General features: G+C 40.0%; 9 protein-coding genes across 10 annotated transcripts; 4 read left to right on the forward strand and 5 right to left on the reverse strand.

The window, feature by feature from the left end:
• The first annotated feature begins 910 nt into the window (after positions 1–910).
• LOC110377477 (uncharacterized) lies at positions 911–2,097 on the forward strand. Its single transcript, XM_021336397.3, has 2 exons — positions 911–1,034; positions 1,480–2,097. Exons 1-2 carry the CDS (start codon positions 1,023–1,025, stop codon positions 2,050–2,052), a joined length of 585 nt encoding a protein of 194 aa, XP_021192072.3. The 5' UTR covers positions 911–1,022; the 3' UTR covers positions 2,053–2,097.
• Positions 2,098–2,496: 399 nt separating this feature from the next.
• Positions 2,497–3,625, forward strand: LOC110377499 (cuticle protein 16.5). The gene is made up of 2 exons (XM_049847792.2): positions 2,497–2,531; positions 2,732–3,625. Exons 1-2 carry the CDS (start codon positions 2,520–2,522, stop codon positions 3,521–3,523), a joined length of 804 nt encoding a protein of 267 aa, XP_049703749.2. The 5' UTR covers positions 2,497–2,519; the 3' UTR covers positions 3,524–3,625.
• Positions 3,626–5,951: 2,326 nt separating this feature from the next.
• On the forward strand, positions 5,952–7,222 carry LOC135117166 (cuticle protein 16.5-like). The gene is made up of 2 exons (XM_064035652.1): positions 5,952–6,071; positions 6,307–7,222. The coding sequence occupies exons 1-2, from the start codon at positions 6,060–6,062 to the stop codon at positions 7,117–7,119; spliced, it is 825 nt and encodes a 274-aa protein (XP_063891722.1). The 5' UTR covers positions 5,952–6,059; the 3' UTR covers positions 7,120–7,222.
• A 633-nt stretch (positions 7,223–7,855) lies between these two features.
• On the forward strand, positions 7,856–9,092 carry LOC110377475 (cuticle protein 16.5). Its single transcript, XM_021336395.3, has 2 exons — positions 7,856–7,939; positions 8,293–9,092. Exons 1-2 carry the CDS (start codon positions 7,928–7,930, stop codon positions 9,001–9,003), a joined length of 723 nt encoding a protein of 240 aa, XP_021192070.3. The 5' UTR covers positions 7,856–7,927; the 3' UTR covers positions 9,004–9,092.
• Positions 9,093–9,556: 464 nt separating this feature from the next.
• LOC135117154 (uncharacterized) lies at positions 9,557–10,615 on the reverse strand. Its single transcript, XM_064035631.1, has 2 exons — positions 10,604–10,615; positions 9,557–10,330 (listed from the first exon to the last, which is right to left on the reverse strand). Exons 1-2 carry the CDS (start codon positions 10,613–10,615, stop codon positions 9,557–9,559), a joined length of 786 nt encoding a protein of 261 aa, XP_063891701.1.
• Positions 10,616–12,015: 1,400 nt separating this feature from the next.
• LOC135117096 (cuticle protein 16.5-like) lies at positions 12,016–13,216 on the reverse strand. The gene is made up of 2 exons (XM_064035512.1): positions 13,174–13,216; positions 12,016–13,050 (listed from the first exon to the last, which is right to left on the reverse strand). Exons 1-2 carry the CDS (start codon positions 13,183–13,185, stop codon positions 12,118–12,120), a joined length of 945 nt encoding a protein of 314 aa, XP_063891582.1. The 5' UTR covers positions 13,186–13,216; the 3' UTR covers positions 12,016–12,117.
• Positions 13,217–15,098: 1,882 nt separating this feature from the next.
• Positions 15,099–16,503, reverse strand: LOC110377492 (uncharacterized). The gene is made up of 2 exons (XM_021336413.3): positions 16,492–16,503; positions 15,099–16,408 (listed from the first exon to the last, which is right to left on the reverse strand). The coding sequence occupies exons 1-2, from the start codon at positions 16,501–16,503 to the stop codon at positions 15,185–15,187; spliced, it is 1,236 nt and encodes a 411-aa protein (XP_021192088.3). The 3' UTR covers positions 15,099–15,184.
• A 1,524-nt stretch (positions 16,504–18,027) lies between these two features.
• On the reverse strand, positions 18,028–22,905 carry LOC110377486 (cuticle protein 16.5). Of its 2 annotated transcripts, none has more exons than XM_064035513.1 (2): positions 22,827–22,905; positions 18,028–18,769 (listed from the first exon to the last, which is right to left on the reverse strand). In XM_064035513.1, exons 1-2 carry the CDS (start codon positions 22,836–22,838, stop codon positions 18,092–18,094), a joined length of 690 nt encoding a protein of 229 aa, XP_063891583.1. In that variant the 5' UTR covers positions 22,839–22,905; the 3' UTR covers positions 18,028–18,091. The 2 variants fall into 2 exon arrangements, with proteins under 2 accessions (XP_063891583.1, XP_049703426.2); XM_049847469.2 differs by lacking the exon at positions 22,827–22,905 and adding an exon at positions 19,024–19,175.
• On the reverse strand, positions 21,971–22,643 carry LOC126056043 (pupal cuticle protein C1B). Its single transcript, XM_064035601.1, has 2 exons — positions 22,631–22,643; positions 21,971–22,588 (listed from the first exon to the last, which is right to left on the reverse strand). Exons 1-2 carry the CDS (start codon positions 22,641–22,643, stop codon positions 22,035–22,037), a joined length of 567 nt encoding a protein of 188 aa, XP_063891671.1. The 3' UTR covers positions 21,971–22,034.
• Positions 22,906–24,181: the final 1,276 nt, after the last annotated feature.

Here is a 24,181-nt window from a genome sequence, read left to right on the forward strand (position 1 = left end):
TTTAATGATGATCATTCAATTAATTAAACTAATTTTAAATACTTTATTGATATTGATCTTCATCCGCACATCATTTTAAAACTAAGTTATTCTTAAAATCTGTAATTGTTATCTTTAGTTCAGTGGCTACTCAAATAGAGCATACCTACTCCATTTTTTCTTCTGTTCAGTTTCACAAAAAATATGTAATGAAAACAGGTAAGCCAAAATAATGCTTAAAGATTGAAGAAAAGTTATCAAATCACTGTCTCAACGAATTAAAACAAAAGAATGAGTTATTGCACATCTTTTGTTAAGTGTATCATTTATCTTTTGTTTAATAGTAGGAATATCGCAACTACGCTTTATTGTTTAGTATTAAGTCAAAAGCTTGAAGGTTCTAATGGGCTTGCTTTTATTATATTACTTTTCTAAACCACAATTTAAATATTTTATGGCTTGAAGAAAGACACATAGGGCAAAGACACTAAGGGCATCATACAAGATTTATTTACTTCCACTAGGTACTTAGATACATTTATGTGAATCAGTTCATTCTTCATCTTTTAATTGTTAAGTACTAAATAAAACAATTTAACAACTAAGTATATGCGAATTAACCGTACGAAAAGAAGTCCAAGAAACAACTCAATGAAATAGTTTATCGTAAATATCAAATCAATGATCGCACATTAAATGCGTTATAAACTAATTAATACACGTTTTGTAGTGCACATTAATGCCAACCCTTGTACAATAATTCTCAAGATAAAACACATAAATTAAAGATTATCATCTTAGCACCATTCATGGATATACCAACTATCTTATTACCAAGGCAATAGAGTTCATATTTGCTTGTGCACTTTCGGCTCATCCTTTACTTAATATTGCATTAAAACGTAAGCTTAATTAAATTCGGTCACGCTCCGTTTTTTCTCAAAATCTAATGGAACCTTGAAAAAAGATCTTATTTCCTACGTTTTGAATATAAAAGAGTGAAACAATACATTCAACTCATCACAATTGAAGATACTAGCAACATGTTTACTAAGGTAATTATACAGTGCTTAAAATCTTAATTAAATTGTTCGGTTTCACGCCTCGAAAAACATCTTTCTTTCTATATAAGACATGTAACTGACCTTCCCCAATGTATGTCGTGTAATATCTAACGGTATAAGGATGCTAAAATTATCCATAACATCAACACATACATTTTCTAAGATATGATGGGTGTACAGGATGTTAAACGTCTTCATATTTATTTACATCAAGGCTCATCTTTAAATTATGAATTTGCATATCCCATTCACATGTTTCTCTATGCCTTTGTGTAGGTATATGCTGTAAAACTAATATGCCTTTAAAATAGGTACTTCTTCTTGCTTCCAACGTGGAACAATTTTCAAACATTTTACAATTTGTTCAGATAGCAATACAATTGCTCTAATTCACCTCAAAAATGATTAAAATTTCCTTTTTTTGCTCTAATTACAGATTTTCGCAATCGCTGTCTGCCTCTTCGGCGTGGCTCGTGCAGGAGCTCTTTTGGGAGGTAGTGGGTACTCCGGCTACGGTGGCTATTCTGGCTACGGTGGGAACTCCGGCTACGGCGGGAGCTCCGGCTACGGAGGGGGATACGGTGGCTACGCCAGTGGTTACGGTGGCTACGGAAACTACGGTGGACATGGCTACAGTGGTCTCGGCCCAGCAACGTCATACACATCCGTAACCAAAGTGGTACCTGATACCGGAGCTGGTTACCTCGGATCTCACGGTGGATACTCCGGATCTCTTGGTGGATATTCCGGATCTCTTGGTGGATATTCTGGATCTCTTGGTGGATATAGCGGAGGTTACGGCTCTCACGGATACAACAGCCTTGGCTCAGCGGGTTACAATGGAGGGTATGGTTCTTACGGCCATAGCGGACTTGGCAATGCTGTGTCTACCGTCTCCGTCTACAAGGAACATACTCCTAGCTACTCCAGCGGTGGGTACGGAGGGTATGGTGGCTACGGACATGGCAGTTACGGTAATGCTGGCTATGGCAACAAGCTGGGCTGGTAAATCCTAATCATTGTAAAGTAAAAAAGTGATGTGTCTGAAAATAAATGATTGAAAATGTTAAATATTTTTTTGTTTTCAAAGATCAAAAAATACGAATTCCGATTTGTTTATATACCCCATTCCGGAAATTCCCATAAAAAGTAATTAAAACAAATAAATCATTTTTATTACCCATCCCAAAATTTTCAACCAATTGATTTTGTTTACACTCAATCAGAGTAACGAAAACAACTTCCTCGTCAGCAGCTGTAGTAAACATTCGCGGTACTTCGTATTGAATGCTATCGGCAGATTACACAACCATATTTTGCTGGTGGAATACTCAACACTCACCTTGACATTGAAACCGAAAGTGCCCGCGGCTGATCCACTACGGGATTCAATACCAATACCAGTTTGCAGACGCGATATAAAAGCGAGAGTAAGTGTTCCAAAAATTACACACAACAACGACACTCAATACAAACATGTACTCCAAGGTACTACAGTGAATTTAATATTGAAAATTCGTTTCAAAATTATTTTTGGTTGCTGAATTTTTGAGCAACATTACTGTTTGAGTTCACTTAGTGATTTTATGTTGTTAATCCGATACAGTGTTATCTTTGAAATTAATAGAAACTGTTAAATCCTATCAAGCCAAAGTGAGATTTTTACTAATATTAATTTTCTATCCTAGGTCGTAGTATTCCTGTGCGCGGCGAGCCTCGCCTCCGCCGGCCATCTCCTCCAAGCGGCCGCGCCCGTAGCGTATAGCGCGCCCGTCGCGTACAGCTCGGCGCCCGCCGTCTCCTCCGTGTCGTTCTCTTCCCACACATCGCACACCGCGCACGCTCCCGTCGCCGCATACGCCGCCGCGCCCGTCGTAGCCAAGACCTACGCCGCTCCCGCCTACGCCACCTACGCCGCTGCTCCAGTCGTAGCCAAGTCCTACGCCCCATCTGTCTCCTATCAGTCAATCTCTACCCACTCCGCACCTGTGGCATACGCCAAGACCTACGCCGCACCTGCCGTCACCACCTACGCCGCTGCTCCCGTCGTCGCCAAGTCTTACTCCCCGGCTGTGTCCTACCAGACCATCTCCAGCCACTCCGCTCCCGTGGCATACGCTGCCCCTGCAGTGCACACCTATGCTGCTGCCCCCGTGGTCACCAAGACCATCGCCGCTCCCGCCGTCGCCACCTACTCTGCCCCAGTGTACGCTAAGTCTATCGCCCCTGCCGTGTCTTACTCCTCAATCTCTCACTCTGCTCCCTTGACTTACGCCGCGGCCGCTCCCGTCGTCACTAAGACATACGCCGCCCCCGCATACACGTCATACGCCGCCGCTCCCGTGGTGACCAAGAGCTACGCCGCTCCCGCCGTGGCCGCGTACTCCGCTCCCGTACTCAAGTCCGCTGTCACCTACTCGGCTGCTCCCGCCGTCTCACACGTCACATACTCCGGTCTGGGAGCCAACTACGGATGGTAATCACCTGATTGTTAATATTTATTGTTAGTAAATATATAAAGGACTGTAAATAATGTTTGTATGTTCGTAACATGATACGAAAAATATAAAAACTAAAGATTATTCCTTGTATTTTTTATGTATCCAAATAAACCTATTTGAAAATAAAGTCAAAACACAATGCTGATGACCTATTAACGCATCACTTGAAATCACTTCGCGTCTCACACACACTCATTCCCTTTCCTCATCACTACAAGCTGCCAAGGCTTTAGTTACAAATATCAGCTGAAGAAAGGGAAATGTATACTTATTAGCTTATGTTGTTTTTCATTCTTCAACAATTTTCTCTATTCTTTAATGATCAGGCGCAACTTGAGGTTTCTGTACTAGACTAGTTATATGAAAGTATAAAAATATCATATAAAAGAAAAATTATCCCTTTGATACCTCATAGGTATGAAACTACATAAACTTTTAAGTCGAGAAATACCAGATCATTTTATAAGATGGCAAAAAAGGAAAAGAATTTCCTCACATCTCGTATTAACGTTTTTATTAAAATAATAGACTTTAAGCTTTTAAAGCTTTTATGGAAATTTATTTAAAGCGAAAATTGATCAGTATGTAGTTTTCGCACCCGTTCCTTCTCAATCTCTGGGACACCTCAATAAGTTTAAACATAATTAAGTAGGTAAACTACATATTTTGCAAGACATCCTTAAAACCGGTTCAGGCGGTTCATAAATTCTATTAGAATGGCATTTCAATGAATAAGAAGCTTAAGTACATACTAACGCAACGGAAGTTTACTGGTTTCCGACTTAACATTACCTATATACAAAGTCATAAAGATGTAAATACATTAAGCCTTACCTGCACAGGTTTATTATGGCTAATCCTTTTCCAAATATTAAGAGTAGGTACCCCGCATACAAACAACTTTTAGTCGGCTGACAGTTTGTTCGGGCTCATAACAACGATCAGGTATTTGTTGGCCGGTATCAGACGAAGTAAAAACTTTGATTTAATCCAAACTAATATTAAAAATGCGAAAGTAACTCTGTCTGTCTGAAACTTCTGAACCGATTTGTGTGAAATTTCTTACTGATTCATAGCTTGGAACTTGACAAAGGACATAGGATAGTTTTTATTACAAAAAAAAAAAAACAGAAATATAGCGCCATCTATTGGTCAAACCAAAAATTTACCGGAAGTCACTATTCCACGCGAACGAAGTCGCAGGCAAAAGCTAGTTTACTATATTTTTATCTACTGTCGGTCGACTGTTTAGTCTGCAGTGTGTTGGTACTCTATTCGATTGAAGTCTTACCTCTACATATATCAAAGAGGAAAATAATTAACTACCCTTTGCATGCCATGTCAAGTTCAGGTGCCCAACACAAGTTGAGGTTTGACCTTTAAACTATTTAGCCTATCAATATATGTGAGAATATTAATTACTAGCTAGTTCTACCAGATTCAACGGTATCCTGTAAAAAAAAATCCTGCAATTGTGTAAAAAGTAGCTTATATCCGGCATCACCAAACCGGAACCGAAACCCTGAAAAAACAAATTGTATTTAATTCGGTAAAGCTGTTTCACATTTGAAACAAATTGGGCACCAAACCCTTACCTTCTGCTGGACATGCTTAAAATTGCAGGAAAATCTATATATTCATCTATAAATCACATAGACTTGAATCTATTTAAACTTTGATGCTAAAGAATCCATATCAACTAAAATACTATTGAAACGATTTTATCACTATATTGTTATCAAGCAAGTATTCGTATTTCGACTCCATTAATTTTACCCGGGCTATGCGCAATTGCATTTCACCAAGTATAACTTTTCTCCGGCGAATCAATAAACCTGTGACCTTGACGTTTTAAAAAATGAGGAACTAAATGAAAGCTCCAATGAATATCTCATATTACTACCATTTTACACTAAGTCCGAAACCCACAAGATTCTGGATATTAATAAATGAGGAAAAAGTTAACCCCTAGGTTACTGTGAACTTTTTAATTGAGCTTTTATATTTATATAGGGTTAAAGTAACAGTGTGCAGGTAGTATTTTGTATGTATGTACTTCATTGTACGTATCTCTCTTCAGCTTAAAAATACTAAGCAGATCTGACCACGAGCTTTCGAATCAAAATTAGAGATCGGACCAAGTTATTCAAAAATAATCCATAGTACTCCACTGTCCTTGGGCCTAAAAATCTATAACAATTATCTTGTTTAAAAAATACACACCTATGTATTTATGTAGCCATAAAGATATCACTGGTAAAATTGCAAGTGTGCGCTTTGACATTAACATTACACTGACAACTACTACTAGAATTGCGTAAGTACTAATTGTGCCGTTACCCTCGAGCCGTGAGTCACACTCGTGCTTGACCGGTTTTGTCTTGACGGAACAAACTGAGCTCTAGGCAATATCTCATGGAGATTCAATGCTAATACCAGTTTGTATGCTCTGATATAAAAGCGAAAGCAAGTGCTCCAAAAATTATTACAATCAGTAACCTCATACAAAACAAACATGTACACCAAGGTATTAAACAGTGCTCCAATAATAAGAATTAATTGTTTAATTAATTTTATTTTTGTGATCAGTCGGTTTTTTTTTGGGAATCTTTAAAGGAATTTAATTTAAATTGTTGCTTGTCTTAATTCGTTATTATTTAGTGCTTATTTCACAAATTAGTGATTATTACGGTTAAATTACAATCGCAATAATATTTAAATGTGAGTGATAAAAAAATAATGGATTAATATTTTATTCCCAGGTCATCATCTTCATGTGCGCGGCGAGCCTCGCCTCCGCCGGACACCTCCTGCAGGCGGCCGCACCCGTAGCGTACAGCGCGCCCGTCGCGTACAGCTCGGCGCCCGCCGTCTCCTCCGTGTCGTTCTCTTCGCACACTGCGCACGCTCCCGTCGCCACATACGCCGCCGCGCCCGTCGTAGCCAAGACCTACGCCGCTCCCGCCTACGCCACCTACGCCGCCGCGCCCGTCGTAGCCAAGTCTTACGCTCCATCTGTGTCCTACCAGTCAATCTCTACTCACTCCGCACCCGCAGTCACCACCTACGCTGCTGCCCCCGTCGTGACCAAGACCTTGGCTGCTCCCGCATACAGCACATACGCCGCTGCTCCTGCTGTCGCCACCTACTCTGCCCCAGTGTACGCCAAGTCCATCGCTCCCGCCGTATCTTACTCTTCGATCTCCCACTCCGCTCCTCTGACTTACGCCGCCGCCGCTCCCGTCGTCGCAAAGACCTACTCCGCTCCTGCTTACACCACCACTTACTCTGCCCCCATCGTGGCTAAGGCCGTCGCCCCTGCCGTGTCTTACTCTTCGTACTCGACCCACTCTGCCCCTGTTGCGTACGCCGCGGCGGCTCCCGTCGTCACTAAGACATACGCCGCTCCCGCGTACACATCATACGCCGCCGCTCCCGTCGTGACCAAGAGCTACGCCGCTCCCGCCGTGGCCGCGTACTCCGCTCCCGTACTCAAGTCCGCTGTCACCTACTCGGCTGCCCCCGCCGTCTCACACGTCACATACTCTGGACTCGGAGCCAACTACGGATGGTGAAAACTTGTTTGTTAATAGTTATTTATTAATAAGAGTTATTTGATTGTATATTCGTAATGATTGTACATAGAAAAAGCAAAATAAAAATCGCAATATTATCGTATTTTTGGATTTTACTATCTCCCCATACAGGATAATTTCTACAAGTTGATTGTTGTATTTATAAACATTTCATATTGTTATGGGTGACACATATTACATACTCTTATAGTAAAATTATAAGAGGCAAGTTTTCCTTTTATCATTTAGAAAATAATTGTTGTTCAACAGAGGTAATAGGTCACCTTTACGATAAAGTCAAACTGTTTAAAACGATTATTTAAACACCTTACTTGTAAATAGATCTTGCCCAGCACATAAGGATTCATCATTGTGTAGAAAAGTATTCTGTCATTACTCTTGAAATTTTGAATCAAGGAGTAGGTATTTGATTAATGCAGCAAAGCTCAAGTAGCCGAAATAACAGTTATATTTTGCGATTCAATCAGGACTGAATTTAGGTAAACACCTCTATACTATATGTAGCATGGGCAACAAAATTAACTAGTCAGACAACAAAATTAACTAGTGATTAGATTAACTAATCAGCTTTTAACTAATACTGCAGTTAGAAATACGAGCAACATTTTCTGTTCCAGTTAAACACATGTGTGAATCAGTCGCACTTGACCGATATTAACCTCATAAACAAATTGAACTAGGCATAATCTAAGTCAGGATTCAGTGAACCAGTTTTCAAACTCACATATAAAAGAGCTTGCTTTTGGACCAAAAAGTATTGCATCGGACAACTACGTTGAATTCAAACATGTTCGCAAAGGTACTTACGATTTTGTAAATATTTAATCACAAAACTTGGACGCACAGGCTGCATAGTTTTCATGTGTTGTGCAAATGTGAAGTGAAGTTAGAAACTTTTCTTGGTTTAAAATGCCAGTTATTTGATAAGGAAGGATTCCTATCATTTTTATTGGCAGCACAGAAGACACTTCTTTTTTTCTCTCAGCACCTAATGAAATGTCCATTCAGTGCAGTTCAGTCTTTGTTGTTTGTTTTTATTACGATGCGAGCTTTTCTCGAAGCCTCACACAACAAAATACAAAATTGAGTAGAAATTTTGCATCTTGATATCAAAAGAATGGTAAAACCACTAACTACTATTTATTATTCTAGGCGATAGTATTCCTGTGCGCGGCGAGCTTCGTCTCCGCCGGCGGCCTCTTGGAGGCGGCTGCACCCGTCGCGTACAGCTCGGCACCCGCCGTCTCCACCGTGTCGTTCTCCTCAGCGGCTCCAGTAGCCACCTACGCCGCAGCTCCCACGTACACCACGTACGGCGCCGCTCCGGCTGTCACAACATATGGCGCGGCTCCAGCCGTAGCTGCATTATCCACCCCAGTGTACGCTAAGGCTGTAGCCCCAGCAGTGTCCTACACCTCAGTCACCAGGCAATCTTCTCCCGTGACTTACGCAGCGGCCGCTCCAGCTGTTTCAACAGTATCTGCTCCCGTCGTAGCTAGAACCTACGCCGCAGCTGCCCCTGCCTACGCCGCGTATACTGCTCCAGCCGTAGCGACTTACTCCGCCCCCGTCGTAACCAGGACCTACGCCGCTGCCGCTCCTACTTATGCTGCGTACTCTGCTCCTGCCGTAGCTACCTACTCTGCCCCTGCCGTAGCAAGGGCCTATGCAGCTGCTCCGGCTTACGCGGCCTACACCGCCCCTGCAGTTACAGCCTACTCCGCCCCGATAGTAACGAAGACTGTCGCTGCTCCTGTCACTACGTATGCGGCAGCGCCCGTACAAACAGCTGTGACTTACTCTGCGGCCCCCGATGTATCACACGTTGCTTACACTGGTGTGAGAGCCAACTATGGATGGTAAAAGTTTGTATAACATTGATATTTATAACTCAGAGGGAATTAACCAATATGTACATTATTCAAAACAAAAATCCTAATAAAGGCTGATAATAAGAATATTTAGTTTTATTCAACATTCTTCTGCAAGCAACGGTATCTTGAAACAGCAAGGAAGAAACATAATCGGTATTATAAAACATTGCGAAAATAATTGTCGAAACAATCTTTAAGTAGGTACCTAAGTGGAAATTATGAGCATTTTGTGAATATTAAAAAAGACTACAACAAATCTAACATGATTTAACCCATCATAATCATTCAACATCATTGTTTTGGATAAAGCTTACATAAATATGTAAATAGACATCAAATTATGTTATTCTATATTTACATTCACGTTTTGATCGTTTATTTACTCGCAAATAAGCTAAATCATATTCAATTCAAATATTGAGAAAAACATTCCAATGTACATTGAAAATAAAACTACAGTATTCAAATATTTATTCACATACATGTCCTATTCAAAATATACTTTTATCGTCCTATAATTGTTGTGTAGAACTTATAAATTCTTATTTGTCCGCTACGCTAGTGTACCTCACTGACTTAAATCCAGGTGCTGTTGAAAATTTGGTAACAATTGGTTGTTCATGAGACTTAACCACATCATGACTAGCCTCACAGTCAATAGAAGGTGCATTTGTTGAGTCAGAAGAGTACGACACTGCAGAAGGAACAGTTTTTCTTACATATGAAGGAATAGTGTAAGTTTTTGACATAGTAGGAGCGGCCGCAGCATACGTCAGTGGAATGGAGTGTCTAAATAACGAGGTGTAGGATATAGCGGGAGAGACAGAATTGGTATATATTGAGTGAGAGTGAGCTATCGTAGGAATGACATAAGCTTTTGCAATAATAGGAGCGGTTATAGCGTAAGGTAGGGTAGTGGAGCGAGTGTAGACCGAGGAGTGCGACACAGAAGTTGGGTTAAATTTAGACTTGACGTAATTGGAAGCTGTATAGGACAAAATTGCAGGACTGGTGTAGTAGCTCTTAGGGTACACAAAAGGAGTTGAATGAGTGTAAATAGAAGGATAAGAAAGCACAATTGGAGTTGTACTGTAAGTATCATAAAAGGAAGTATGGAAATTCTTGCTGAGCAGGGGAATTCCAGCGTAGCTTCGGTAGGTGAGAGCAGCCGCGTTTGTAGTGACGAAATCGTGGGCGGTGTGTGAGAAGAATGATGATGAAGAGATGGCAGACGCTGGGTGGTATCTGATGGGCAAGGCTGCATGTAGAAGCTGTCCAGCGGAGACAAGGCTGGTTGCGCACAGACAAACTATGACCTGTAAGAGACAGAAACTTGAGATCATGACAATTTGTCAGGTTGAAACATTTTGTCCAGTTTGTATTTTGATTTGGTGCAAGAAGGCCTTGGTTCACAGAAACGCAATAAAGTGTAACGCAAGTTGTCATCAATCAGTCTCACTCAACTGAGTTGACTGCTGATTTAAATTAAAGTTGCAATACATTTTTCTATAATTTACGGCTCAGTTTTAAGAGATCCATTTTTCAATCCTACAAATATTATTAAAATATAATAAAAAAATATTCAGTACCTTGAAGTACATGTTGAGATTGAAGGTAATTGTTATATGCAACTTTTGAGGCATTTACTGACGCTTTTATTTGAGTTTGAGATTATTTTTAGCATCCGATCCCTTTCAAATATTGCCAAGAAAGATTTCCGTAAATATTGAATCTTTAGAAGGGCTTGATTGCCCATAACTCTTACCGAGATGTAAGGATGTAAAGTTACACAAGGTATTACGAGGGACACTATAACTAAAAAAGCCGTATAAAATTGTTGCACAAGTCAAAGATATTCTATTGTGTATTTTAAATGTGTAAAGTATGCTATTCACTCGCACTTACAGAAACTGTTATGTAGAAGTGGAAAACTTCATCATCTGTACTAAATTCAGGACATTGTTTTATTTCACAACATGTACTTAATATTTAAATTCTTATGTAACCGCTTATGTAAAAGCTGTTACCTTGATTTTTTGAGGAATAGACAATTGATAACTGACTTATATATAGTACTATAAAATAAACTATTAAAAGTTATCGATTTGAAAATGAAAAATATTTTCAGTGTTAGATAGACTATTTGTAAGTAATTAGGTATAGGTACTTGTAAGATATTGTTATTCGGATACGCAAACTTCTGTCCACTTTTCGCGGGTGAAAGTTACAAATATTTATTTTTCCGTAATAATTATGATTCAGGTAAAAAGCTGCTTCCGATGGTACCTCATAAAAAGGTATAGTCTGTTCCATAGATACAGGTATTTGGCTTAATCTTAATTTTAAAATACGTAGGTACGGTTGAAGTATAATTATGTCTAACTTATAATCAGAGAATATTTCAGTCAGAATAATAGCCATCCTGCAATATGCCAACTTTGTGATATCATAAGTTTACATATACCACTATTTAGGTTGACACCCCGACTCCATTTAATTCTTTACTACAAAATTAATGTAAACTGAAAGATACAAAGCATGAAGCATGTTTATTTGTATATTTTACATTCAGAAAAAAAATTGCGCGAGACTTGGCTGGAGAAGATAACTCCGAAATTATTGGGTTGGTAACCAGCAACATTCTTGTACCCATTTTGTAAATTCGAAATACATTTGCTTCTTTGGGTTCCGTACCTACCAAAAATCTAGAGCTGACCATATCAATACGCCATATTAGAGATCTTCGCTTTACATCTTTCCGTATGTCTGTATGCAAGCTGTATCTCATAAAGATCATCTCAGATCTAGTAAAATAAGGTTTGGAAATACTTTGATGGTAATTATTGTGATTCTTGTACTTTTTTATAGAATCTCCATAATTTCTGTAAGACATTCAATATTAATTAATTAATGTCATTTTCATATAAAATGGGAAAGGTAACATTACTAGGTATATTTAATGGTATATTGAAGATAAGTAATAAGATTTATTTGTTACAACGTTTTTTATTTCGTTATATATTTGGAATGTACAAACATTATTGAGTATTAAACAGTCGAGTATTTATGTACTAACAATAAATATTTATAAACAACTATTTCTTCACCATCCGTAGTTGGCTCCGAGTCCAGCGTATGTGACGTGAGAGACGGCGGGGGCAGCCGAGTAGGTGACAGCGGACTTGAGTACGGGAGCGGAGTACGCGGCCACGGCGGGAGCGGCGTAGCTCTTGGTCACGACGGGAGCGGCGGCGTATGACGTGTACGCGGGGGCGGCGTATGTCTTAGCGACGACGGGAGCGGCCGCGGCGTACGCGACAGGGGCAGAGTGAGTCGAGTACGAAGAGTAAGACACGGCAGGGGCGACGGCCTTAGCCACGATGGGGGCAGAGTAAGTGGTGGTGTAAGCAGGAGCGGAGTAGGTCTTAGCGACGACGGGAGCAGCCGCGGCGTAAGTCAGGGGAGCAGAGTGAGAGATAGAGGAGTAAGACACGGCAGGGGCGATAGACTTGGCGTACACTGGGGCAGAGTAGGTGGCGACAGCGGGAGCAGCGGCGTATGTGCTGTATGCAGGAGCAGCCAATGTCTTGGTCACAACGGGGGCAGCAGCGTAGGTGGTGACGGCGGGTGCGGAGTGAGTAGAGATTGACTGGTAGGACACAGCAGGAGAGTAAGACTTGGCGACGACGGGAGCAGCAGCGTAGGTGGTGACGGCGGGTGCGGCGTAGGTCTTAGCGTATGCCACAGGTGCGGAGTGGGTAGAGATCGACTGGTAGGACACAGACGGGGCGTAAGACTTGGTTACGACGGGAGCGGCAGCGTAGGTGGCGTAGGCGGGAGCGGCGTAGGTCTTGGCTACGACGGGCGCGGCGGCGTATGTGGCGACGGGAGCGTGCGCAGTGTGCGAAGAGAACGACACGGAGGAGACGGCGGGCGCCGAGCTGTACGCGACGGGCGCGCTGTACGCTACGGGTGCGGCCGCCTGCAGGAGGTGTCCGGCGGAGGCGAGGCTCGCCGCGCACAGGAATACTACGACCTAGAATAGAAACACATTATATTACACATAAATAATTGTTTGACTTTTTAATCACATCTGATCTGTTTTAAAAATCCAAAATTACATTAAAAAAATTAATTCACAAAAATATCAACGCTGTACCTTGGTGTACATGTTTGTTTTGAGTGTCGTTGTTGTGTGTAATTTTGGAGCACTTACTCTTGCTTTTATACGAGTGTGTGCGAACTGGTATTAGCATTGAATCTCCGGTACCGCCTGAAGCTATGTTTATTCCGGCTGTTGTAGTGCAAGTTTGATTTACACATCGTACTTTGATTAGTGGTCTCGCAAAAAATATTTATAATGATACGAATTAGCCGGATGGCTACTGATTGCTCAATTTCAATTTATCCGCTGCTGTTATAATATGTTAAATAGGCTGTTAAATTGTCACCAAATTTATTTGAGTGCCAGCAGATCTAGATATATTTTATCCATTGATTCAACAAAACTAGAATCTTAAACAAAATGTTCAAGATTGATGTAATTTAAAAAAAAAACTTTAGCAGCTTGTTTTGAGCCCTCTTTCTTTTAAGACCTACTACTATTATAAGATGAATATACCCATAAAAATAAAACGAAATGAGTTTTTATTTTCATTTCTAAGACATTTTAATATTTTCCTCATATAAAATGCCATTTCGCAAATATCTTGGGACTTTCTTAACAGGAAACGAAATACGTATAACATTAATAAATCCTCTTACTGCTATATTATAAGGCAGGTACCTACGTCATGGAAGCGCCGTGTTTAAAAATATAACAAATTGCATTACCAGGGGAAATAAAAAAGGATAGGTAAGTACCTACCTGCTGCAACACTAAAATGTATCCAATGTATGTAATGTGCCTCTTTAATCAGAAAACTGTTATACGCCACAATTTAACCCACGTCCCGAAAGAACTAATGTCCACTCATGGATAAAAAGTAACCTTTACCTAAGTTATTCTACCACTGTCAACTTTCATCAAAATCCAATAAATAGACTGACCCCTAACAGAAAGCCTTAGAGCTAGGAGTCGCTTGAAACTACGGTTGCCCACTGATACACATTTAAAAGTAACCCAGTCAGTTACATCTTGACTCTTATGTCGTAACTGTGTATGTTCAATACCAGGGTTAAAAGGTCAAAACCAACATGCTACTTACTAGTTTGAAGTGAACTTGACCTCTCAAGCTGACGATTTATAACATTACAAATGCACCGTAGTAGAAATGCATAACATTGCATTCCTAATTCAAAATGTGATGAATTAAATACTTAAATAGTTCCATAACATGCTTTGGTCTATCAATAATAGATAGATGTAAAAAAACAAATGAATAATGTTTGATAGTAAGTACTCATATGTTTTGAGAAACAAAAGAAATAATAAGGATACTACTGACACCAGTCCCTACTATTATATCAATAAACATATTAGTTATGGTGACCGCCAATACGCAAGCAATAATGTATAGTGACGAAATACGGAAGCAACCAGATATCCGACCGCACCACAAAAGGAGGGTAATGTGTTTTCTGTAGTAAGATATTCACCGTTAGCCGATGATGAGTGAGTCTATAAGATGACCCCATACACTGATTACATATTTCATGGCGTCAATGTTACGTCATTATTATTTTATAACAATATGTTAATGAAATTACATACTTGTCAATGTAAATTAAAGCGCTTTTTTCACTATCGAACGATCTTGAGTTAATTTTAATTCTGCCAGTTGTAAACAAGGCTGAGAGTAAAACAGGTCTGCGAATTAAATAACTCTTTAGTCGTTTTATGCAATTTTAATAATATTATTTTTCATTAATAACAGTTATCATACAAAAATACATGTTAAAACCTGAAAGCTGAACCAAGCAGAAGAACAAAATAGTCTAGACTATAAAACACGTTTTTATTCCAAACGCGAGATCATATTCATATCGCCAAACGCGGAAGCTAATGCAACTTAAAACGATTGCATCAAATTTTTATTAAATTACGAAACAAATGGCAAGCATCACATCAAAATAAAACGATAATTTGTATAATTTAGCAAATGCATTTATTTACAAAACAAAATGTAACAATAAATATGACTATTCTAATGGTTTTGAATACATTTACATCACCATCCGTAAGTGACTCCCAACCCGTTGAAAGTGACTCGAGAAACTTCTGAAGCGGGAGAGAAGACTACAGATTTGGCATAGCCCTTCGGTTGGGCAACATTCGGAACAACAGCTACTGAGTGATATTTCACGCCAGCACCACTAGAAGATACCTGAGCAGGGTCACTGTTTACTTGTTGTTGGCTATAAGTAGTAGCCGTAGGAACTGGGATTTGTTGCACAGAAGCGTGATGAGTTTCCACAGAGGGATAAATAACTGGAACAGGTATTGGCTTTGATACAGGTACTTGGACTGGTGCATACCTTATAAGTGGAACTGATTCATATCTAGGAGCAGTTGGAGGATGAGCAGTCACTGAGTTATATGACTCTACTGCAACGCTCTTAGATGCAACGGGTATGGAGGGTACAGGAATAGATTTTACCAAAGGATTAGCATAATTGTACGTAAATTTCGGTACTGGAACGTTTTGTGGAGCTTGATTAACAGCTTGAACGTGATTCACTTGGTATGTGGCCACAGCCGGAGATTGGGCTTGAACTCCTTGAGGTTGCACTGGTGCAGTATTCGCTGGAAGCGGCACCAAGTAGTATTGTTGTTCGGGAGCAGAATTAATGGAGTATGCAGGTACAGCATTCTGGTTAACATAACCAGAAGAGGGTTGAACATTTAATGCTCTGTTGGACTCCACAACTGTCTTTGAGGCAACGATGGGAGCAGGAGTGAACGGCCTTGGTGCCGCAACGTTATTCGTATATACCACAGGATTGGCATTTTGACTTTGGCTGGCGTAAATATTTGAGCTTTGAGCATTGTAAGTGCCAGATGATCCTATAGCTACAGTTTTCGCAGGAACAGAAACTGTGTAGTACTGGTTTACGGGTTGAGCAGCAGGTATGTATGTATTCTTGTACTGTTGAGACGAAGATTGAGAAGCTACTGGAGCCGAAGAAGAGGCAGCTTGCTGATTTTGAATAGGTATCCTGTAGGCTTGTACGACTGCAGGTTTGACGTCATACGCGTAGTTCTGGCGTTGTGTTGGCAAGTATGCAGATGTAGGTGTCGCTACTTGCTGATATGAAGCGTCGGAGGGCAGAGCCAGGTGATCGCCGGGCGCCGCGTATGCATCTGCATCCGGATAATACGTAGCAGCATTCTGGTCCTTGGAATCTGATGCACTTCCGCATAAAAATATCCCAGCACACAGAAGTATAGCAAACTGGAAACAAACACAGAGCTCATTAGTATGTTATAACCACGTCACTGATTATAATATTATGTTAAATTAGAATACATAATCACCTCTCTAAACATGTTTGATGACAAAATAACACCGGTGAACACGTGCACTCACTTTTATACCATCTTCGTAAAACTGGTATCTAATCCTAAAAGATTCTTTATGCAATTCAAATTTTAAAAGACGGTCATTGAAAAAATGACCTTTATGGCTTTGAATTAAGGTGTATAGTTATTACGTGCTAAGATTGTGGTGGTAAAGACTCGAAAGAGGTTTCCTATATAAGATTATGCGTACATACGTCACTAGTATTCCTTATAGCAACTATACTTAACTGGTTCGATTAACAAACATTATTGGCAAAGTTCCTTTAGACCTTATAGTAAAACGAATGTGGGCCACTTTTATTTCTTAAAATTTACAACATACGAACGTCATAGTTTATTTCAATTTACTCCTAGTTAGAAAATATCAGATAACACATAGAAGCCTCTTCTTTTTAATACTCTTATGTTAGCTTCACTTGCTACTAAATATGTAGGTACTAAAACTCTTGGAATCCTAATTTGATTATAGTCTTCGATTAGGATAGGGTGGGATTAGGATGACATTTTGCACACGCTGTGAGTTTTGATGACAGAACATAAAATAAAAAATTTGTTTAAAATAGTTTTAACAAAAGTGGATGAAGCTCTGAACCCCAACACTAGGGTTTCCTGTGTACATAACAAGCGTGTTTTTTAATCAACGTTACTTTTAATTTTTGTATGCTTAAATGCTTAGGCTATCGGCATATTTTTATATCTGTTACTTATATCCTTGTTTCCTACCACAAGCTTCTTCAAATTATTCAACATTTTGTGTATTACATGATCACAATTGATAAGCATTTACCTACTATCGACACTGTTAAATAGAATCAATTTAATAATTTATGAAGTTTCACTCAAAATTACGTCGAAGACAAAATTTCTAGACCATATTCCTACATAATTAGATAAATAATATTATAAAATAATGTGAAAGTTTTGAGGACAAATTAACAGGTGTCTGTCACTCTTAATTTCAGATATGTTTAAATTATCACAAAGTATTTGTTAATAACATTTTCATAACTTTGGTAACCTTCCATGGGTGTATCGTATAAGGTAATTGAGAGTATAGTTATTATAGTGTAATTAGTAGATATAAAATAATTTTATCTAAGCTTTTAGTTAACTTTTGGTTAAAAGTTTCGGTTATACTGCTATTTCAACTACAGGCATTGCTAAATTCATGTTAAGTGTTCATGATAATTTTGATTCATGATAATTATTAGAGGTATTTCTGGATTCATGATAATTGAAGTGTCAGCATATCAAATATAACTAATTAACAATACTATCCTAATTAGTTATTTTAATTGAAATGTGAGATGAATTAAGTAGGCACCAATACATTTAAATAACATATCGATTATGATGTTTTTGATTCTGTCACATCGACTAATGAATGTCATACTTTAATGTTTATGTTACAAAGAGGTATTTCACTAAGCTTAACGCTTTTATGATGGCATTTTATATCACCTTTTTAAGATAGGAAATCAAACAAAAGAGTAAGTTATAGCGAGTCGTTTTATTTTATAATTTGTCTATTTACAAGAACACATTGTGATCCAGTTTACCAACCGTGGTTACCGTACGCGACGGTCTTGAGGACGGGAGCGGCGTGGGCGTAGGCAGCCACGGGAGCAGCGGCGTAGGTCTTAGCCACCAGGGGAGCGGAGTACGCGGCGTACGCGGCGGGGGCGTACGCGGAGCCGTGCGCGGTGTGGGTGGAGTACGACGACACGGAGGAGACGGCGGGGGAGATGGTCTTGGTCACCACAGCGGGGGCGGAGTACGCAGCCACGGCGGGAGCGGCGTACGCGGTGTACGCAGCGGGAGCGGCGTAGGCGACGGGAGCGACGGCCTTAGCCACGATGGGGGCGGCGGCGTAGGTGGCGACGGGGGAGCCGTGAGAGGTGCTGGTGGAGTAGGAGGAGATGGAGCTCACAGCGGGGGAGATGGTCTTGGTGACGACGGCGGGGGCAGCGGCGTAGGTGGCTACGGGCGCGGCGTACGCGGCGACGGCGGGAGCGGCGTAGGCCTTGGCTACGATGGGGGCGGCGGCGTAGGCAGCGTATTGGCCACCGTGCGCGGTCTGGGTCGAGTAGGACGAGATGGAGGAGACGGCGGGGCTGATGGTCTTGGTCACCACGGCGGGAGCGGCGATGGCGTGCGCGCTGTAAGCCAGGGGAGCGGCTTCATACAGGCCGCTGGCACGGGCCACACCCACGGCGCAAAGAGCGATGATCAACTGAAACCACATATTTGATTTAGTCAGAACTTACTCAAAATAAGTTTTTGCAGGAACCTATTTCCTTTTTCTGATGATCACAAATCAATTTTTGTTACCCACGACGGAACGGAGCAGGTATATTTTACAAATTACAATAAATTTAATTCATTAAGCTGGGCGTCAAAGTTCTTTTTATTCACAAGTCACTGGAGGTATTTCATTGAACACGAACTGTATCAAAAAGTAATAAAATATAGGAAATATCTCTGTACCTTGGCGTACATGTTTATTCTGCAATTGTTGGCAACTGAATAATTTTGACAGGAGGTGCTCCGGTTTTTATACGAATAGATCGCGTCTACATTGTTCAATACACTTTCATTGTCAAGGCAAGCTAGACGGCAGCCGTACCACCGTACTGAGTAAGTTCGTACGGCGATGAATCAAAAAACGAGAATTGTATTAATTCATTTAAAAATTGTTGGTATCATTAATTCTTTTAATATTTTTTAATTATTTTGAAATAACCTAAGGTCGCTATTGGTAATTAAATACAATAATATGTAATGCTTCTTACATTTAAAGGGATGATCATTTTGGAGCACCTTCGAACGGCTACGCAGGTGTTATTTCGGGATAGTAATTAAACCCATAGACTCGGCAGGATAGAATTATGAGAATACAGCTATTATAACGATAGTTCTGTGATTGGTTAGCTCGTATATCTTGTCAAATTTTCAACTTTATCGATAAGAACATAAGGTTGATGTATGGTCAACTTGTCAGGAAGTGTCATGTTTTTTTTTTTAACTGTTTATTTAGACTATCTTGTTCACCTTGTGATCACTAGGTACCGGAACTGCTTAATCTGAGTTCGATTCCCAGGAAGAATCTTTTTTTTACCGACTTTTTTAGTTTTGATTTGCGCTTACATTCCATAGCGATAAGCTTGTCGTATATATGTATTACGTAAAGGACACGTTAAACTGTAGGTCCCGGCTGTCATTGAAAATCCTTGGATGTCGTTACAGGTAGTCGTAGTCAGAAGCCAGTAATTCTAACACCAGTCTTACCAAGGGGTATTATCGGGTTGCTGTAAGTGGGTTGAGGGAGTCAGATAAGGCAGCCGTTCCTTGTAAAACACTGGTAGGTACCTACTTAGCTGCATCCGGTTAGACTGGAAGCCGATCCCAACATAGTTGGGAAAAGGATCGAGAAATGATGATGTGCATTACATTGAATTTTAAAGATGTTTTTAAAGTGTCTGAATTTAATTATTGAAGTGTCATCATTGAGATTTGTGTAATTGGGATATGTGTACTTAACTTATTAAAACTGGCAAATTAGGAGTGTAGTTACTCTGAAATTACTACTCTCCCAGAGACTATTGTCATGTTATTATCTTTTCTTGAAGCAGGAAGTATATGACATTATCCTTTTTCGTCTCACATTGGTAAGAAGTAAGTCAGGACATATAATGTCAGGTAAGCCTGTTTTTAGTGCGTTTAAGCAATTAAATGAATTGAATTAATATGCCTTTAGTTCCTGTGTGGTTTGTTTATCGAATTCCCTAAGAAGGTTCTCAATTCAGGTGTCTGAATGTATTTTTTTCTTATGATTTCTAAAATTCTTTTAACATTCGTATTTGTGAGTGTTCATATTCTTCTACACAGGCTATTTTAGTAATGAGCATAATTAAATGCTGTTGTAATTTAATATTTTATTTAATTTGTTTTTCATTGAATTAAACGTTACTTTATTTGTGAAATAATGAAGGTTATTTGACGAAATCTAGGCATTTATTAATGTGGTTGGATTCGAGACTGGAAGGTGAACTAAAAGATGAATGGAGGATTGACTTTGTTTTTTACAGGAAAAATAACATAAAATTACTGTTCACGACTGGAGCGAGGAAGGTGAAGCGGTCGACTCTTGAAAAAGTCAGCAATCTCTTACTCCTTCCATGCAAAGAGGAATAGAAGTAGTTAAACAGTTTCGAAATAGTTTGTACTACAGTAGTATCTATTGAGTGTTGAAATTCAGTCATTTGTAAAAAAAGCTCTTCCTCTGCGGTCCTCTCTTCTCCGCTTGAGTGGGGTCGAGGCCTAAATCTTTCTGCCGAGGCTGCGGGATTGTTCGAAAGAGTTACCTACCGCGGCACTTGTACATAAAAGGCCTACAACGGAACACGACGGTTTTTAGTCAGTAAGAGTCTGACACTCCCTCATTTCTACTAACCCACAGCGGGACCATTTGATGATTTTTGACGACGTTAAAAAAAAGGCCTAACTCTTCTTAAAGGGTGGACTTTAATGGCTTCTCGCTGGCAAACAGACAGTTACAGACTCATTCTGACCAACGCCCATTCATGTGCTTTTCTTCGTAATTTGTGGTCCATGGCATTTCTTTCGAAAACTACGTCTTGGCGTGTACTGCGATTTTTCAATCGCGCCATAATTTTTGCCCAGAAATTCAATTCAACTGTTAGAATGGGAATGCATGCGCTGCAATAGGTGATTATTGATAGCATCGGTTTCTATTTCGATCATCACACAATTATGTTTGTCTCAAAGTAATGAAGTCCGTTCAGCGCAGTCTAGATGTTTAAGATTGTCTATAAATAAATTATTCACGACCTATACATATTAACAACATCATTGCTCAATGAAATATGTATTACTAAAAATATTTAAAATAAACACTTAAAGGTCACAGGATAAAGGAACTGCTCGTGCTTACTAATCTAGGCACGATTTCCTTAGTGTAAAGCGGACACCGATCAGAAAATTACACGAACAAAGGCAAATATTCATGATTCATTCATAAATGGACCAAGAATAGGCACAGTTTTATTATATTGTAATAATTAAAAGACTGTATTTCGTAATATAATTGTAAGTGGAGCTGTAATTAGTATGCAAAATGTTTGTATAAATAAATTAAATGTGCAACCAATGTTCGCAAAAAATGTGTCAAGTTTAACTATGTTCGTATTTAGTATTTTTAGTAAGTCTTTATTTAGAATGGATGTTTTGAATAGGTAAGGTAATTTATGTACATACCTATAAGACTTTGTAGGTATAACATACATAGCATATTAAATATTTCCGGTACTTTGAGCACCAAATATAAAAACATATAAATAGGTAGGTACACTTCACAGTGTGTGAAGGTGATGCGACATCTTAAAATTTTAGGATAAGAAATTAAACGATAGAGTAAATTATGGCGAGTCGTTTTATTTTATAATTTGTCTATTTACAAGAACACATTTTGATCCAGTTCACCAACCGTGGTTACCGTACGCGACGGTCTTGAGGACGGGAGCGGCGTGGGCGTAGGCAGCCACGGGAGCAGCGGCGTAGGTCTTAGCCACCAGGGGAGCGGAGTACGCGGCGTACGCGGCGGGGGCGTACGCGGAGCCGTGCGCGGTGTGGGTGGAGTACGACGACACGGAGGAGACGGCGGGGGAGATGGTCTTGGTCACCACAGCGGGGGCGGAGTACGCAGCCACGGCGGGAGCGGCGTACGCGGCGTACGCAGCGGGAGCGGCGTAGGCGACGGGAGCGACGGCCTTAGCCACGATGGGGGCGGCGGCGTAGGTGGACGGGGAGCCGTGAGAGGTGCTGGTGGAGAGGGGAGATGGGCTCACAGCGGGGAGATGGGGTGGAGGGCAGCGGCGTGGGCTACGGGCGCGGGTGGAACGGAAGGGCGGGTAGGAGCGTATGGCCACCGTGCGCGGTCTGGGTGGAGTAGGACGGATGGATGGAATGGCTGGCCACGGCGGGAGGGATGGCTGGCACGGGCCACACCCACGGCGCAAAGAACGATGATCAACTGAAATAACACATTTGATTATTATTCAAAAGTTATGAAAACAAGTTTGATCCATAATTTTATTTCCTGGTTTAGTTTTAAATATTTTTAGTGCCACACTTCAAATTATTAATTCTTCTACATGCTCCCTCATTTAGAAAAAGCTTTCCTGGATTTGCTTGTTTTTAGGGGAATACCCAAGTCGCAATATTTAAGTTAACACAAAATGATATCCTTAAGTAATAAACCTTTTTAGTACCTTGGCGTACATGTTTATTCTGCAAATGTTGGCAACTGAATAATTTTGACAGGAGGTGCTCCGGTTTTTATACGAATAGATCGCGTCTACATTGTCCAATTCACTTTCATTGTCAAGGTGAGCTGGCGTACTGAGCGCCGGGTAAGTAGCCTACGCCTGTGACTCAGAGATAGCCTTTCGAATCCGTTTGTTCCGTGCTTACAGAAGTATAGGGCGGACACAGCCTTTGGGCCGAAGCTACTAACTTGGCTACTATTCGTCCTCGTTTATGATATAGGTATCGCAACTAGTATCGAGTGATCTATTTTTCGTCGTACATAATACACTACAAAGGTCAGCATTAAGTGCGTACTTACCTAGTGTGTGAGTAAAAAATTGCGTTTCTGTTTTTGGCAAGATTATTAATTTATTTTAAAGTATTGTGCAAACTTGTTACAAACTGTGTGTGTTTCTTTTCTAAAATAATTAATTAAATTTATTTTTCATCCTCAACTAGTAGGTAATTTAAGATTCATTAAATTAAAATTTATTAATTAATATGTTACGAATGTGTTAGTCAAATTGTTAATGATTTTCAAACGTAGTATACAACTATGTTTAGCATATCTAAGAATCTTCTTAATTACCTAAAAGGTGTAGGCATGGCATTACCCAATTTTATTATAGCTAAACGTAGCTCAATAAAAAGAAGTAAGTAGATATAAAATATCGAATACAATAGCCTATTCAAATAGTCCAGCCTGCATAAAATTATAAATAACGAACTTTTGCCAATATAGAGCCGGAACAGTACGCGACAATAAATTCGTGTAAATTGAAATTGGCGAAACACAATCAGGCCGACATATCAAGGACGTGGTCGGATCTTATTTCCTTAAACTTATGAACAAGACTATGGGTTGTAACTTTGTAAGCACGTGTAGGTAGTTTTAAAGTCTTTGTTACTGGTTGCGCAATATTGCGAAGTACCTAATAAGAGCAAAGACACTGATCTCAGTGAAGCTTTAAGCAAGTCTAGACAAAGTTTTTTATGAAATCTGCCCATTGTGGGGGAGGATACAGAACTTAAAATTGGTTGCTCATTCACATTGCACATTCATCCGATCCCAATATGGCTAAAACTTAAAAAATCACAAAGGTGTAGGTACCTACCTACAATCCTACATAGGTACGCCTAAATGTAGTGCCTAAATAGTGAGTAGGGTAGGTACATAAGGGAGAGTACATACATACAGTTGATACATAGTACCTACCACAGGCAAGTATATAAGGGAGAAAATTTTTAGAATAAGTTGGTGCAAAAGGAGAGTCCCTATGTACTTTACAGTATATGAGGGAGTACATAGGAGCAGTAC

Source organism: Helicoverpa armigera, chromosome 7, assembly GCF_030705265.1.
Source record: "Helicoverpa armigera isolate CAAS_96S chromosome 7, ASM3070526v1, whole genome shotgun sequence".
Taxonomy (NCBI): domain Eukaryota; kingdom Metazoa; phylum Arthropoda; class Insecta; order Lepidoptera; family Noctuidae; genus Helicoverpa; species Helicoverpa armigera.